The 17,128-nt window shown below is 52.0% G+C and overlaps 1 protein-coding gene across 2 annotated transcripts in view; it reads left to right on the plus strand.

The window, feature by feature from the left end:
* ABCC1 (ATP binding cassette subfamily C member 1 (ABCC1 blood group)) overlaps positions 1–15,269 on the plus strand; it is a 135,677-nt gene extending 120,408 nt beyond the window's left edge. Inside the window, exons 24-31 of one of the 2 annotated variants that reach the window (XM_072835902.1) lie at positions 3,015–3,214; positions 4,932–5,058; positions 5,849–5,950; positions 8,586–8,732; positions 10,907–11,065; positions 11,742–11,908; positions 12,889–13,083; positions 13,589–15,269. In XM_072835902.1, coding sequence (XP_072692003.1) covers positions 3,015–3,214; positions 4,932–5,058; positions 5,849–5,950; positions 8,586–8,732; positions 10,907–11,065; positions 11,742–11,908; positions 12,889–13,083; positions 13,589–13,697 — 1,206 coding nt within the window. In that variant the 3' untranslated portion in view covers positions 13,698–15,269. Of the gene's footprint in view, positions 1–3,014; positions 3,215–4,931; positions 5,059–5,848; positions 5,951–8,585; positions 8,733–10,906; positions 11,066–11,741; positions 11,909–12,217; positions 12,406–12,888; positions 13,084–13,588 lie in introns of those variants that run through there. The other variant, XM_072835903.1, reaches the window with a different exon arrangement.
* Positions 15,270–17,128: the final 1,859 nt, after the last annotated feature.

Here is a 17,128-nt window from a genome sequence, read left to right on the forward strand (position 1 = left end):
AAATAACAAAGTTCAAAGGATCATGTTGTGTGTGCACTGTTATAACTAAGCAAGTGGAGTGTGCACGTGCACAGCTGGAAAGGGAAGCAGCAAAAGGAAAACATATCCCTGAGGGTTGGGATTATGAGAGGATGTGGGTTTTTAATTTTTTTAATTTTTATTTTTTTAAGATTTACTTATTAGAGAGAGTGCATGCAAGTGGGGGGAGGCTGAGGCAGAGAGAGAATCTCAAGCAGACTCCCCACTTAGCACAGAGCCTGACTTGGGGCTCAATCTCATGACCCTGAGATCACAATCTGAGCCAAAACCAAGAGTCGGGTGCTCAACCGGCTATGCCACCCAGGTGCCCCAAATGTGATTTTCTTTAATGGCTTTAAACTAAATATACACTGACCCTACAACTCAGCAGTCTCCCCTCACTGTATATGCAAAAGAAATGAGGAAGTGTATCCAGAAAGGAAATAAAAGGTGCTGGAATGTTCTTTGCATCTTGGTTCATGATTAGCCCCAAACTAGAAACAACTTGGGGATTTTGACCCAGAGGACATAAGAATTTTCTGGGATTCTGGAGATATTCTAGACTTTGGTCAAGTAGTGGGTGTGCAGTTGTAAATAAATATAAAAATTCATCAAGCTGTGAAGTATAATAGAAATGTTATGTCTTGATTAAGAAATGGCTTTAGATGTATGTACGTTCTCTCTGCCTAAGGTTATACACTGACATTGGAATACACAGTGCTTATCTTAGAATAATATAATGTAATTTTTAAAAAAAATATGTATTTATTTGAGAGAGAAAGTGCAAGAGGAGAGGAGCAGAGGGCGAGTCCCAGCCAGACTCCTTGCTGAGCACAGAGCCCGATTCTCGATTCTTGATTCTCACTTCTCGGGGCCCAGTCCCATGACCCTGAGATCATGACCTGAGCTGCAACCAAGGGTTGGACACTTAACCAACTGCACCAACCAGTACACCCCCGTAATTAATTTTAATTTAGTCTTTCCATCTGTATCATCCCCCCCTAAATTTTGAAATGGGTATCCATTATTGTTTTTTAATTAATTTAATTAATTAGTGATTTTATTTATTTATTAGAGACATGGGGGGGGGGGGTTGGGCAGAGACACAGGCAGAGGGAGAAGCAGGCTCCACACAGGGAGCCCGACTTGGGACTTGATCCTAGGACTCCAGGATCATGCCCCAGGCCAAAGGGATGCCCTTATTGTTTTAATTTAAAAGCAAGTCATTTTTATGTAAAGGTGATGCAAGAGAGGTGAGGACATGGAATTGTGTTGGGGCTTCCTTGTTGCCAAAAGGAGGCATTTCTATCTTGTGGAATGTTCTGGCCTCTGTGAAACCCACCCAGCCACAGGTCCAAGTACCTTAGCTCGCAGCCCGCTGCCTGTATCAGGCAGGTACGTGTCAAGCATTATTTTTGTTCACGAGCACCAGGCACTTGGTCTGAAAGAGTAAGTAAGGTGAATCTAGGAGGTGGATTATGTCTCCTGGAAAAGAGTTTATTTTCATTGTTGTTGTTGCTGTTTAAAGATTTTATTTATTTACTTATTAGACCAAGCAGGGGGGAGGGGCAGAGGGAGAAGCAGAATCCCCGCTGAGCAGGGAGCCCGATGTGAGGTTCGAAACCAGGACCCCAAGATCATGACCTGCGCCAAGGGCAGACGCTTAACCGACTGAGCCGCCCAGGGGTCCCTGGAATGGAGTTTAAGAGGGAAGCTGATATATATACATTTTTTTTTTTTAACTGAGTTTAAACACAAATACGCCTCAGTTTAGCTTTCTGTGGTCAATAAAGCCTGAGCGTATGGCAAATGGCATACGTTGAGCAGGGAAAACACGTGGGAATGATGTGCATCTGGGATGTTTAGAAAGGCCCGGAGAGGAGGCATCACGGCTAGGGTAATGGGGCAGATCCCGCAGGGCCGAGGCGTCCGGGTTTTGCTCAGGCCAGTGGGGGTCACCTGTCCCGTCTTAGGGCTGACAGAGCCACCGTCCCGGGACTGTCCTGGTTGGCGTGGCCCTGGATTAGCTTACGGAGTGGCTGGGGCCCGGAAGGCTGCTGACCTCAGAGCCCCGTGAGAGCCCCCTGGGGGGACTGTGCCCCGAAACGGCCCCGGGAGCCCGTATCCCTGCCCACCCGTGTTTCCGTGCCTTGGCCGCGTGTCTGGTTCTGCCGCTTGCGGAGCGGCTGCATGGACGTTAGATCCCTGGAGTGGGGACCCGCGGTCTGTTTGTACACAGAAGGACACTGAGGACACAGTGTCCTCCGGTGACCGGTCCGTCATCTGTTCTTGGCTCCTCGAAGCTTCCAGTGGGCGATTTGCTTTTGTTCCGTCCGCCCTGGTTATTAGGGCAGGAGCAGAACAGATGGATGTCTGCCCACGGGCCCGGGGGCATCGGGCTTTCAACCGAGGCCTGGTTGTCCTCACAGCCTGTGCTGAAAGCCACACTGATGAGTTCATGACACCCCAGATGTCAGCGGCTCAGGGACGCGGTGCAGCGTGGAGTGGGCACCTCACAGCCGGGCTCCCCGAGTCCAGACCCCAGCTCGGCCACCTGTGGCCGCTTGTAGCCCCGAGACCTAAGCGGGGAGGTTAGAGAGCTGCTTTATGCCTGGGTCTACTGAGTGTTACATGAGCTGGTGTCTGTGAAAGTACTGAAAACTGTACAAGGATTGGGGCATGACCTGCCCCAATTGGGGCTACTTTTGGGGGCTCAGTCGGCTAAGCATCTGCCTTCAGCTCAGGTCACCATCTCCAGGTCTTGGGATCGAGCCCTGCATCCAGCAACCTGCTCAGCAGGGAGTCTGCATCTCCCTCTCCCTCTGCCCCCACTCGTGCTCTCTCTCTTTCAAATAAATAAACAAACAAACAATTCATTCTTTGGTGGGGGTGGGAGGGAACTCTGCTAGGACGGTGGGCTCTGCATGAGGCTTCGCTGCTGTCACTGCATCGTGGGAGGGGCCTTGCCAACTCCCTGGTCCGTTCTCTTCCCCCAGAGGTTTTACGTGGCCTCCTCCCGGCAGCTGAAGCGCCTCGAGTCGGTCAGCCGCTCCCCGGTGTACTCCCACTTCAATGAGACCTTGCTGGGGGTCAGCGTCATCCGTGCCTTCGAGGAGCAGGAGCGCTTCATCCGCCAGAGTGACCTGAAGGTGGACGAGAACCAGAAGGCCTATTACCCCAGCATCGTGGCCAACAGGTGGGCGCAGGAGGCCCGTGGGATGGAGGTGAAAGTCCAAGAACGCTGCTTAGTTCCTGGGGGTGGAGGGTGTGCAGCCAGGCTCAGGCCCTCACATGGGGGACGGCTAGAGTGGGTGGGCCAACAGGACGGAACGACCATGGAAAGCAGACTGGAGCATTGCAGCTCCAGGCGTTGCATCAATGCAGAGGCCACGGTTTTCCAGAGTCAGAAACTACTGCCACAGCTGTCCTTTACGTATTTACTTACTTATACGAGATCATCAGGGACAGGCCGACTCCGCCAGTGTTTTTCGTGTCCCCATTCTTGGCTGAGAGGCAGTCACCCACCACCCTCCTGTGATGAGCATTGGAAGCCATCCGCCAGTCCTGGCGTCAATTCAGAAGAAGGGGCAGACGTTTGGTACTTGTTGATAACTAGATTCAGAAAAGTGTCTGATTTATCCCTAAAAGGGGATCTTCCTCACTTATGTCCGGATATATGTTTTGAGATGTGGGATGGAAAATTCTGGGAAGAAGGTGACAGCACCCTGGGAGCGACCCATCCTAATCAAACGCCAGCCCCATCATACATAGTAGAACCCTAGACTGTAAGACTTGGGGCAGAGACCATGAATTGCTGGAGACCCTGTGCTCCCCTGCAGAATTCTTAGAGTTTGTCAAATCTGGCTCTTTGGAAGAAGCTACATACCCGGGAACATCAGTCACATGAATCTGAGGGGCTCTAGTGCCAAAAAAGATCGAGACACCTGTCTCCCTAGAGTGTTTTTTTTTTTTTTTTTTTAAGGTTTTTATTCATGAGAGACACAGGCAGAGGGAGAAGCAGGCTCCATGCAGGGAGCCCGATGCGGGACTCGATCCCGGATCCTAGGATCATGACCTGAGCCAAAAGCAGACGCTCAATCGCTGAGCCACCCAGGTGTCCCCTAAAATGCTTTTTATACCTTAAAACATTCATAGTCCTAATGTCGTGTGATATCTTGCAAAAGTAAGCTTTAAGCCAATAATATGTCTGTTTATACTTTAAGAAGTAAAATAATACATTTTAACATTTCTAGAAGGAGGATGATCTGGCTCTGGGAACAGTAGAGCAACATTGAAAAGTAGCTTATTTCTCTCCTTTCTCCCCTTTCCTGCCAAGAGAAGGTTATTTTTAAGTAATCTCTACACCCAGCGTGGGGCTCGAACCCACAACCCCGAGATCAAGAGTCACACGCTCCATGAGATCACCAGCTAGGCGCCCCAAGGGAAGGTTATTTTAAATCAGTGGTGTGCCTCTTACAGTTAATGGCTTCTTGGTATTTAGGAACTTTCCCAGATATCATTTTAAAGATGGGTCTGCAGGGGTATATTTTAAAGCTTCCAGTGAGAAAAAGCTGGTTCTTAAAAAGGCAAGCTTCGGTTTCCTGGGAAGTGTGCTTCTGGAGAACTCCGTTTTAATCCCTGGGGTTGCCAGATTAATGAGGAAGTAGGGAGACCGGGTCCCTTTGGCTCCCCCTTCCCCCATGAGAGGTCAGAGAAGGCCTTTCTCGGGAACTCTCGGGGAGTTATTTCAGTGAGCAAAGTGCCCACCCCAGCCACCCTCCCACCCCTGGCTTGAACCAGAAACAGGATCTCTGGAAAGCTGACTCCAGGTGTGTGTGTGTGTGTGTGTGTGTGTGTGTGTGTGTGTGTGTGTTCATGTCTGTCTGTCCATCCATCCGCGTGTCTGTGGGCAGGTGGCTGGCCGTGCGGCTGGAGTGTGTAGGCAACTGCATCGTCCTGTTCGCTGCCCTGTTCTCCGTGATCTCCAGGCACAGTCTCAGCGCTGGCTTGGTGGGCCTGTCCGTGTCCTACTCCCTGCAGGTAAGAGGGGGTGCTCTGTCCGTGTCATTCTCCCTGCAGGTAAGGGGGGGTGCTCTCAGCTGCATTTTTTAAAAAGATTGTATTTATTTGAGAGAGAGCAAGAGAGCACAAGCAGGGCGAGCAGCAGAGGGAGCGGGAGAAGCAGGTCCCCTGCTGAGCAGGGAGCCCAACCTGGGCTCAATCCCAGGACCCCGAGATCATGACCTGAGCTGAAGGCAGATGCTTAACCAGCTGAGCCACCCAGGCGCCCTTCAGCTGGATTTTCTAATTCCCTTAATGGTGGAGTCAGTTGTCAGGTTCTTAGGCCTATTCTTTGAATCCGGCCAGGAGCTGAGGGAGGGGGAAGGGACCGAGCAGCTTGTGAGAAGCCCGGTGACCCACTGGCACTGGGGCAAAGGAGACCCTTGGATTTCCCCCATTAGTCCAGGAAAGCCTTTGACGGCCGACAGAATGCCTCTGGCTACAAGAAACATGCTTTTCTGTCTATGACTTTCCCTCTCATCACAGCTTTAGCTTGGTCCCCCAAATTTGGATATGTTGTGTTTTCTTATTACCACCTAGTTAAAGATATTTTCTGATATCTTCTCTGATGACTTGCGTGGCCCAGGGGTCATTTTGAAACGTGTTTGCTTAAGAAGTACAGTGGAGCCCATCCGGGTGGTGGCCGTGCGCGAGGTTGCTGTTTTCTGGACCTTATCTTACCTAAAACATTTCGTAACTGGTAATTACTTCCTAAGATAAAGCAACTCTTGCTCGCTCTAGAAGCTCCATGTGGCTCTTCTGCCCTCAGGTCACCACGTACTTGAACTGGCTGGTTCGCATGTCATCCGAGATGGAGACCAACATCGTGGCCGTGGAGAGGCTGAAGGAGTATTCAGAAACGGAGAAAGAGGTAAAGCCAGCCCCCGGCCTGACCTCTCCTGACCTCTTCACCGCGACTTAGCCCGGACAGTCCGCTGAGCCACAGCCTGCGTGCCTCCCAACAGGCAACCTCTATTCAACAAGAATTGTCTTCTGTTACTTGTCACATATGTGTATGAGGGTTTCTGTTATGGAAAATGAGACACTAGCTTCCCCTTTAAGTTTGAAAATTAATTTACCAGTGAGTTGATTCAAAGCACTGAAAGTCACTAACAAGAGAATCAGTATGTGGATGTTGGTGGGGAATTGGCCAAAGTTTGGGGAACCCTGCAGTTATTCAACGGAAGTCCCCATTTTATAGGTGGAACAAAGGGCGGCCTAGGGAGGGACAGTGGCTGATCCAAGGTCACACGTGGTCAGAACGGCTGGGAGTAGGACCCAAGTGTCCAGACTTCAGTGGCCCATTGTCCTTAGAACTGCCTTTTTCTGCTTGCACACCACCCCCAAGAGCAGTGGTAGTGACCATCGTGACGATCATGGTAATGCCTGGAGAGACAGCACCGGTAATGATAGGGACACATGTTGTGCCCTCGGAGGGGTGTCAGGCCCTGTACTACACATCTGACATGGAGTACTTCGTACTCTCCGTAGCCTCGTAATTCTCATTCTATCAGGATCCCATTTTACAGATGAGGAAACTGAGACACAGGGTTAAGTTACTTGCCCGAGATTACATGGCTGGCAAATGGCAGGTCTGTACGGTTACCACTGGCACGCTGCCTCCCCAGAAAGTGCCCCTTGGGGATGAGAGCAGGGCCCTGCTGCAGCTGTCTGGAGGCATCTGCAGAGGTGAGCGGTGCCCGTCCTTAACACTCAGGCTCTAACTCACTCCAGGGAACCAGGTCCCGCGGCATTGGAGGGTGTTGATCAGAATGGTGCGAGCGCCCCCTGTGGAGATAAATATGTATTACACCAGGGGTCTTCCCAGGGCATTGATTTTATTTTTTTACAACAGCTTTTATTTTATTTTTATTTTTTTTAAGATTTTATTTATTTATTCATTAGAGAGAGAGAGAGAGAGGCAGAGACACAGGCAGAGGGAGAAGCAGGCCCCATGCAGGGAGCCCGACGTGGGACTCCATCCCAGGTCTCCAGGATCACGCCCTGGGTTGAAGGCGGCACTAAACCGCTGAGCCACCTGGGCTGCCCACAATAGCTTTTTTTTTTTTTTTAATAATAAATTTATTTTTTATTGGTGTTCAATTTGCCAACATACAGAATAACACCCAGTGCTCATCCCGTCAAGTGCCCCCCTCAGTGCCCGTCATCCATTCACCCCCACCCCCTGCCCTCCTCCCCTTCCACCACCCCTAGTTCGTTTCCCAGAGTTAGGAGTCTTCATGTTCTGTCTCCCTTTCTGATATTTCCTACCCATTTCTTCTCCCTTCCCTTCTATTCCCTTTCACTATTATTTATATTCCCCAAATGAATGAGAACATATAATGTTTGCACAATAGCTTTTAAGATCAATTTCTCACGCCATGCAGTTCATCATCTGAAGTATGAAATTAATTTTCTCTAAAGTGCCATGTTTTTATTTCTTTTGATTTTTTAGTTTTATGTTTTTAGAATAAGAATATGCTTGAAAAATACAAAAGAAAGTAAAGATCATCCAGGATCTTACCACCATAAAAATACATATTTGTGTGTGAATATAGTTATTAATTAACATAATGTTTATGTTAACATATATTTTCATAGTTTGAAAGTTCCACCCACTTCTCTTCCAGGGCCCCCTATGTTTGTAGAGCTTATCCCCTTCATTTATACACATAAATATATGAAAGGAAAGTATGCTTGTTGTAAAAAATAGTAATAATCTAACAAGTTTATGGAGAAGAAAGGATGAAAGTTCCCTTTCATTGTCGTCTCCATTTCTCAGTTTCCCCCAAGCTAGCCCCAAGGCTGGCCCAGAGCACACCCAGTTGTAGCACTCAGGAGGTATTGAACTGAACTAAGAAGCTCTTCAGAACTAAGGGCTGTGTGACCCTGGGCAGGTTACTTACCCTCTCTGTGTCAGTTTCCTCATGTGTAAGGACCCCACTCATGGAATTGTAGTGAGGATTAAATGAGGTCATGTGACCGTGATCTTTAAAAGCATCAGCCTTTGCTTTTACAGTTGCCCTCCACTCCACACGTAGAAGGCAACACCATTCAGAGTAACACCTCTGCCCTCGTGTCTGTCCAGAGAAGACCACTCATTCATTGATTTGGTCCGTGAATATTCACGGAGTCCCTCCTGTGTGCTGTCGGCCCCGGAGGGTGCAGGGAGCTGCCACATGGTCTGAAGGAGAATGAAGCAAGGAGGGGATGGAGGGCCCAGAGCACAGGGGTGGTGTGAATGGCCCTGAGATGTGCAGCATGTGAGGGAGCATGCCCAGAGGGGAGTTTGGGGAAAAGTCTTCCATGCAGAGTGTGCAAAGGCCCAGGGGTGGGGTGTGCAGGTGCGTCTAAGGAACAGTGCAGCCATGGGGGTGAGCAGAGTGAGCCAGAGGGAAGGCGATGACGTCACAGGGGTTGTGCAGCCACAACCTGTAGCCTTGAGGCTCCAGAGACGGACTTAAAATCTTTTACCCTGTCTCTCCCCCACCTCCTCCTCATCACAGGCTCCCTGGCAAATCCAGGAGATGGCTCCGCCCAGCACCTGGCCTCAGGTGGGCCGAGTGGAATTCCGGGACTACGGCCTCCGCTACCGAGAAAACCTGGACTTGGTTCTCAAGCACATCAACATCACCATCAACGGAGGGGAAAAGGTGGGTGCGTCTTGTTCCCCCAACTGTTGACAGCGGGACATAGCTTGCAACCAGGTGCATCGTTTCTCCAGTTTATCACAGTCTGATTCCGTGGGGTGGCCTTATCTAGGAGGGGTTTGTGGAAGTAGAAGCCGCTAGAGTGTCCCAGGTGCCTTGCATATTGTTAGCAGGGAGCCAGATGAGGCCCAGAGGTATGTTTTGAAAAAAATCTGAATACAGGGATGCCTGGGTGGCTCAGCGGTTTTGCATCTGCCTTTGGCTCAGGGTGTGATCCTGGAGTCCTGGGATGGAGTCCCATGTCGGGCTTCCTGCATGGAGCCTGCTTCTCCCTCTGCCTGTGTCTCTGCCTCTCTCACTCTCTCTCTCTCTCTCTCTCTCTGTCTCTCATGAATAAATAAATAAATATTTAGAAAAAAAATATGAATACATTGCAAATATTGAAAAATCAAGTGTGTCTTATACAAAAATCCATTTCCTGCTTTTTCTTTTTTTTTTTTTTTGAGAACACGTGTACAGGCAGGTGGTAGGGGGAAGGGCAAAGGGAGAGAGAAATCTTAAGTGTGGAGCCTGATGTGGGGCTCAGTCACATGACCCTGAGATCATGACCTGAGCCGAAACCAAGAGTTGGATGCCTCACCGACTGAGCCACCCAGGTGCCCCAACTTCCTGCGTTTCTTGCAGAAAATCTAGCAACACTGGGCTTACACTCCCTGCCTGGTTTCTTTCTAGACGAGAGCCTCCCAGCTCACCTGGTCCCTCCCTGTCTCACTTACATGCCTACTGGGCTCCCGTAGGCATTTTAGTTCCTCACGCCTAGAATAGAAAGATGCCATCGTCACCGCGAGGGATAGCTCAGTGAACATGTGAGATTGTCAGAATTTTGGAACATACCCCTAGTCCCAAGCTGTTCCTGGAAGACATCCTTGGCCTGAGACCCTTAGAGCCTCCTCAGGAATCAGAGGAAGGGTCTTCCCAGCTGTCTGCCAGAGGACAGTGTTTCTTTCATCTCTGAACATAGGCATTTTTTTTAAAAGATTTTTAAAAATTTATTTATGATAGAGAGACAGGCAGAGACACAGGCAGAGGGATAAGCAGGCTCCATGCCAGGAGCCCAATGCGGGACTTGATCCCGGGACTCCAGGATCACACCCTAGGCCAAAGGCAGGTGCTAAACTGCTGAGCCACCCAGGGATCCCCTGAACATAGGCATTTGCTAAACCCTTCTACCTCAAGGCTCAGAATGTTTCATTCTCATTAGATAATTTCTCTAAGTGAACAAGGGGAAAAACAGAGTGGGTGGTGATCTTTATGGCTCACTTTTCCATCGTGAGTCTCTGTTGTTTGACATTTCGGTTAGAGGCTGGAGGAAGCCTGCCTTTCAAGAGCCCGGATGAGAAGGGAAGGGTTGTAATTGCATGTCAGGAATGTCAGTTGTTGGCCACTGAACACGGAGCGCTGTTTCCTCAAGAGAGGATTAGTGGAGGGACGCCTGGGTGGCTCAGTGGTTGAGAGTCTGCCTTCAGCTCAGGACATGATCCCGGAATCCTGGGATCCAGTCCTGCATCGGGCTCGTTACATAGAGCTTCTCCCTCTGCCTGTGTCTCTGCCTCCCTCTCTGTGTCTCTCGTGAATAAATAAATAAAAATCTAAAAAAATTAGCAAGAGAGGATGAATGGAGACCAGGTCCTATCCATAAGTTCTTGTTGCTCATGCAGCCAGGATGGAGGGTGGAGGTGTGCAGGGGGATCTACTTGAATCTTTGAGATACTTCCACAGCTTGGGATGGGAAGCTCACCGTCAAAGGGTTGAAAAACAGTATGAGGAAAACACCTGACTTATTACTATTACCTAGAAACAAAAAAATAGGGCTTTATGGAAAATCCCTTCTGCTCAGCCGAGCCCTGTCCCTTTAGGAGGTCTGTACTAACCTATCAAGAGGGCTGATTACCATTAGTTCTAAAAAGAGCTGGCACAGAGAAGGAAGTCCTTCCTGACCCTTGGCCAGCACGGCCCCTGAAGGAGTGTCCCTGGGAAGCTGTCGTTGGGGAAGGCTGTGGTGGGTGCTGGGTTGACCAGATGACTTAACTGCTTTAGGGCAGACACTGGGGACAGACGGGAGGTGACACCCGGATACCAGCATTCCCACCTCACCCTGGGCCCTTCCTGTCACACAGGTGGGCATCGTGGGGCGGACGGGAGCTGGGAAGTCGTCCCTGACCCTGGGCTTGTTTCGGATCAATGAGTCTGCCGAGGGGGAGATCATTATCGACGATATCAATATTGCCAAGATCGGCCTGCATGACCTGCGCGTCAAGATCACCATCATCCCGCAGGTGGGGTCTGGGTGCAACGGGGGCATGAGTGAGGCATACGGAGAGCCATGTATGCATGTTTTGGGGACAAATGTGAATGTATTCTTACTTTGTTTTTTTTTTTTTCCTAGTTTGTTATTTTCATTGAAATGATACTGTCGCTTTGCCACTGAATCTCCTCTTAGTGTATAAATAACAGTGGAAATTAACTGGGTATCCTTCTTTTACTCCTCCTGGTTCCACTCAGGACAAAAGTAAGCCTCTCAAGAGCCAGGCAAGAAATACGAATCTTCTAGATTGATTCCTGTAGGGGGCCATTCCCTAATGAGTTGCCTTGTTATGTTATTTTTCCTAAAATTTCTTCTAAGATTCTTCCTTTGAAGGCAGGGAACAAGGAGGAATCCCTAGTACTTTATGCCAAGGAATTACCCATGCTGCTTCCACCTTCCAGAAGCTTCTGTGTACTGGAGGCTCTGGGAAGTTTTGCCAAAAGAAATCTATTCTATTACAGTTACCCCAGGATTTTTCCGAACCTTTCCTCCCCCCTCATTACTCATATCTCCAGAAATAGTGATTCCAAGGAACCCTGGAACCCTGTCTTGAACAATTCTGGCTGGAACTTTGCACGGCCCCCCCTGTTCACCCCGTGCGCATCCAGGATGACGTGAGCCTCACCTGCTGTCTTCTCCCCGAACAGGACCCTGTTTTGTTCTCGGGTTCGCTCCGCATGAACCTGGACCCATTCAGCCAGTACTCAGACGAAGAAGTCTGGACGTCCCTGGAGCTGGCTCACCTGAAGGACTTCGTGTCAGGCCTTCCCGATAAGCTGAACCAAGAGTGTGCAGAGGGCGGGGAGAACCTGAGGTAGGCAGGGGTGTGAGGCCCTGGTCGGGCCTCCTGGGCTCCACCTCCGTCCAGGTGTTGAACAGTTCTGTCCTTTTGCGTGTGTCCGGCCTGGGTTTGAGTCCCAGCTCTGCCACGGATGAGCCGTTTTCTCTTAACCCCTTGGAGCCTTGATTTCAGCGTGGGTAAGATGAGTTTCAGTCCAGGCCCGTTGTACCGTGGGGTGTAGCCAGGATGGCCATTGTGGTTCCTTTCTCACACTGGGTTTAGTTGGTTCAGAGTGATTGTTAGTTCGACTGTTGAAAGGCTTCTGTATCGGTCGGTACATAGCACGTCTCTGAGCCCTCTGAGTCTCCACCCGCTGCCTCGGGGAACCTGAGTCCTGCTCCAGTGTCATTAATGCCTTACCCATCCCGGTGACAACCAGCCACCAAACCTCGGATGTGTTCAGCTGCTGCAGCATGTGGCGCTCTGCTGTTCTTGGCTCCCATGTGTGGATGGGGGTCCACTGTGGCAGTTAGGGTCGGCTTCACAGGCGCCACCTCCTCCAGCGGCCCAGCCCAGCCACGGTGTCATGGTGATAGCACAGGGGCACGTGTGAGCAAGCCCTGGCGTGCATTCCCTCTGCGAGCCTCCACTGGCCTTATGTTTGCCACCATCCCATTGACCAAAGCAAGACCCACGACCGAGTCCCGAGTCAACTGGGAAGGTACGGGAATGGGGCCATTTAGTGCTCGGCCACACCACCCATGTCGAATTGGTCAGTTAGTTTGGATATCCACTCCGAGCCCTGTTTGGAACACGATTCGAGCCCAATTCTAGCTCACTAGCAGGAATGTCCCGAGCAGTCAGTAACATGTGCCGGGGCGCAGGCGTAGGGAGGGTGGCAAGTATCAGGGCCCTCCTGGTCTCGGCGACACCACGTGTCCCCCGTCCCTTCTTGCAGTGCAGGCCTGGGCTTGGGGGCAGGGATGGTGTTGACCCTCTGTCTCCTGGTCCAGCGTCGGGCAGCGCCAGCTCGTGTGCCTGGCCCGGGCTCTGCTGAGGAAAACCAAGATCCTCGTGTTGGACGAGGCCACGGCGGCCGTAGACCTAGAAACCGATGACCTCATTCAGTCTACCATCCGGACGCAGTTTGACGACTGCACCGTCCTCACCATCGCGCACCGCCTCAACACCATCATGGACTACACAAGGTGAGGCTCCTGGCACTGGAGGCCTCCCGGCCAGGGGATGGCCCCGTTCACTCAGCTTCGTCCTGTGTCTGGTGACAGCCCTCTTTCCCCTGGGCACTGCTGGCATCACTGCATCGTTTGTTCAGTCAACACATGTGTGGAGTGCCTCTCACTTCCCGGCCCTGTTGTAGGCGCTGGAGACTCAGGAGGGGGGTAGCAGATAAGGAGCCTACCTGTGGGACCTTCTGGGTCAGGTGGGGGCTGGATGTGGAGATAGACAATAAACACTGGGAAGGTACTAGAAAAAGAGAGCCAGTCCTGGGGGTGAGCATCACAGGACTTTGACTTTGAGCAGAAGGGCTCAAGGATGGCAGCCAGCTGGAAGGCTACTGCAGCAGTCCAGCAGTCCTAGCAGAAGATGTTGGGGGCCTGACCCAAAGCCAGAGATTCGTTTGGGTGGCTCTTGGGGGTACAAGGTGCCCACCCCCTTCCCTGTTGCTCATGTCTGTGTCTCCTCCTCTTGCAGGGTGATCGTCCTGGACAAGGGAGAGATCCGAGAGTGCGGCCAGCCCTCCGACCTCCTACAGCAGAGAGGTCTCTTCTACAGCATGGCCAAAGATGCTGGCCTGGTGTGAGCCCTGGAGCTGGTGCGTCCCGTCAGAATTGCAGGGCCGACCTGCCAGCATCCAAGAATGACACAGTGAGGCACTATCCTTGCAAACCTAAGCCTCCTGTATACTGAAACCAAAAATTAAAAAAAAACCAACCAACCCCCAAAACCAAAACATGCAAAGCAGCCACCGTCTGGCCCCCAAGCTGGAATTGGCCGTGAAGCAGAAGAGACCCAGGTACAGCCCACCCAAAGCGCTCCCCAGCCTTGCCTCCATTGCCGTTCTCACGCCCCTGGGAAGGCATGCTCGTGCTCCTGGTGCTCTGCAAGGAGGTTTTGGCAGACAGACTGCCAGAGAAATTGGTTTCATAAGATAGCTAGTGACCAAATCCAGCCAACTGCCTCAGATCTCTCCAGCCAAAGTCTACAGTTCTGTCTTTGAGGAGCTCCGTGGCCCCTGACGGCTGTCTCCGTACCTCTCGCGTCCTCGTCTGGCTCCACCGGAGTGCTTCATCTCCCGGGGGCTGCAGATGGGAGGTGAGGGGCCTGGGAAGACCCCTCTCACCTCGGGCAGTACCCCGAGGGCCAAGGACCCTCTCCTCTCCCACCATCTGGTCTTCCAGGCGTTCAGACGCTGGGAACCCACGGCCCAGCCCTGCGCCACCAGTACTTGCCTCCCAGGCCAGGGGCAGCCTCCACGTCCACCGACGCCTTGCAGACGGGACTCAGTGGGACCCCTGGGCCATCCGGACCCGGAGCTCTGGGCCCCAGAGATCATCTCAGGGCCGACTCCCCAGCCCGGCCGGCCGTTCAGATCCTCCTCCACTCGTCTTGCTTTCTTTCCTCCCTCTTCTACCCATCGCTGCAATGGCTTTACTGCTCTAGGCCCCGAGAGAAGGTCAGCCGCTGGTCAGGAAGCGGTCAAGGCCGCGAGCGCCCGGTACGTGCTGGAAAGAGCCCTGCTGAGCCGCCTCCGCGCGTTTAGATTTCTTCTCTCGCCCTTGGCATCTGGGTGGCTTGAAGGATGGCGGTGTGGAGAACTGACCTTGCGTTACCGAGTCTCTTCCACGACAAGGAAAGGACCCATTCACGAAGATCAGTGATCGCTTTTTCTTTCTTTTTTTTTTTTTTTGTTGTTTTTATGGCTTTTTTGTTTTTAAGCGCTGCTCCAGGAGAACAACAATCTCAAGACTGTAGCTTCTTGGGAGGGAAGCATTGGTTGAGGAGCAGCATTCCCAGGGAGTAGCCGCGTCGGCCGGCAGGCGACAGACGGGTGGTCCCTGTGTTCCTGGAAGAAGATGGAGAAGCAGAGTCCTTCGATGCCCGTCCTGTAGGTTTCTCAGAGACCAGAGCGAGACCCAAGACACAGAGGAAGGTCACTGCTGCTCCAAGATGCATAATTGCTGACTTCAAACCCAGAGAGGCAACTTTCTTCTTTTAGGTGGAAATACATATTTATTTTTTTGTAAGTTATACCATTCTTTCACATTAGATAAACCAAGTTTTTCTTGGGGATCTTTTTCTAATGACTTACACTGGAAACATGAACATTTGCAAATAATTTACAGTAAAAAAAAATGTTTTGTTTCTTACTGAACGGTGGTTCTGTATTCTTTGGGGCGTTAGCGGCGTTGCCATGTCCTTCAGAGGTCTGGATGGGGTGACCTCTTGCCTGCTTCCTGTTCTTTGTGGCAAACCCGTTGTCTCCAGTGGGAGCTCCCATCCAGGACTGGGACGTGAGAGCTGAAGCAGCAGGTGGGGTTTAGTGGGGTGTGGGCACAGCACAGCAGACAGAGCCTGGGCTTGACCCTGCCTGCCCTTGTGGTTTGCTGGCCTTTGACCCTCGGTAAGTCGCTTGATGTCTGTGCCTCAGATGCCTGGTCTAGAAAATGGGGCTGCTCATATCTGCCCCATGGGATTGTTGGGGCAATGAGCAGTGATGTGTTTGTGGTACGTGACCTTGGTCATCTAGAACGCGAACCAGGCAAAGTCCCCTGTGGCCAAAATTACTCTAGAGAATCTCCCTATGTTAGGATAGGCCAGGCTGCGCTGAGGTCCCAAATTAGCCCTAAACTCTTAGGAGATGAACACAAGGGTTTATTTCTGACTCATGTATTTTTTGATGGGCGTCCCACGCCCCTCTAGGATCCCCTGCCTTTCCTGCAGCAACGGAGAGATGCAGCCTGTGCTGGTCTCACAGCCTCCCCTCCCAGGGGCTGGCTTCCAGAGATGAGCATCACGGGGGGAAGGGAAAGTGTGGAGGACGCACACCCAGGGCCGAGGTGCCCCAAACCAGAAGCGACACGTCAGATCCACTCAGCCCGTTGGCCACAATCAGCCACGTGGCCCGGACCTCAAAGGAAGCTGGGAAATGCAGGGCTGCGTAGGGAAGAGCACTAGGTGCGTAGGGACCCTGTGGTCGCTTTACATGGTTTCTGAGCTGCCGCTAGCTGGGAAGTGAGGCTGGCCTGCTAGGTTTCTGATTTTGAACTGGGGAGTCTGGATAGAGAAGAATTGCCTGTGTTTGGGGAGCACGCCTTTCCTGCAGCACCCTGCCACCACGTGCCAAGTAAATGCACCGAAGGAGTGTCTGGGCACTGGCGGTCTCACAGCATTGCTGCCCCCTGTTAGGGACTGGGCTGTGGAAGCGCCCCGTGAAGACGAGCTGATCGGGTGGTTCCTGTCCGAATGCCAGTATTTGGATGTGCAAGTGGGGGCTCAGTTTTAGATGTGCGGTCTCCGGTCAGGTCCTACATGGGTTTCCAGGTGTATGACCTGGTGTGTGCCTGTGGGGCTGCCTGGGGGGCCTGGGTTAGAGCTCACTCTGCTTCTGGAAGGGGAGGCCACATGCAGCGTTAACCCCGAAGAGGGTGGAGCCCGAAGCACCGAGGTTGGGGCTGGAGCACCTGCTCCCCTGCTCATCCAGGTAAGTGCTTTAGTGCCATGGAAGGAGGGGCACCTCCTGTGTGCCAGACCCTAGGCTCAGTGCCAGCCTTGCTCACATGGGAAGGGGTCCCCAGGCCAGAGGGGAGTGGGGATTCACGTGACGCTCCCCATGTGGGTCCTGCAGCACATTCCAGCAGAGCACTGAGAATCTGACCACTTCTCTGCCATCTGGTTACCGCCATGCTGGCCCCTCCCTTGTGTCCCTAGGACAGCCACCCCACCTCAGCCACTGCCCAGCTTCCGCCCTGGCCGCTCCTACCTCCAGTACAGTCTGTGCTCCACCCGGGAGCCATAGTGAGCCTGCAAAAACACGACAGAGTGGGCGGCCACTCCATCACCCCCGTCACATGGTCCCCATCTCTGGTGGCAGCCAGCTCCCCCACACAACCTGGCTTCCCGCGACCTCTCTGCCCTCAGCTCCCCTCTGGCCACCTTGCAGGCCTCTCTGGCCACAAGCCCCTCTGCTGTTCTTCGGGCGTGCTGGCCACTGTCTCCACTCTGGGTCTTCCC

The sequence above is a fragment of the Canis lupus genome, chromosome 8, assembly GCF_048164855.1.
Source record: "Canis lupus baileyi chromosome 8, mCanLup2.hap1, whole genome shotgun sequence".
NCBI lineage: Eukaryota > Metazoa > Chordata > Mammalia > Carnivora > Canidae > Canis > Canis lupus.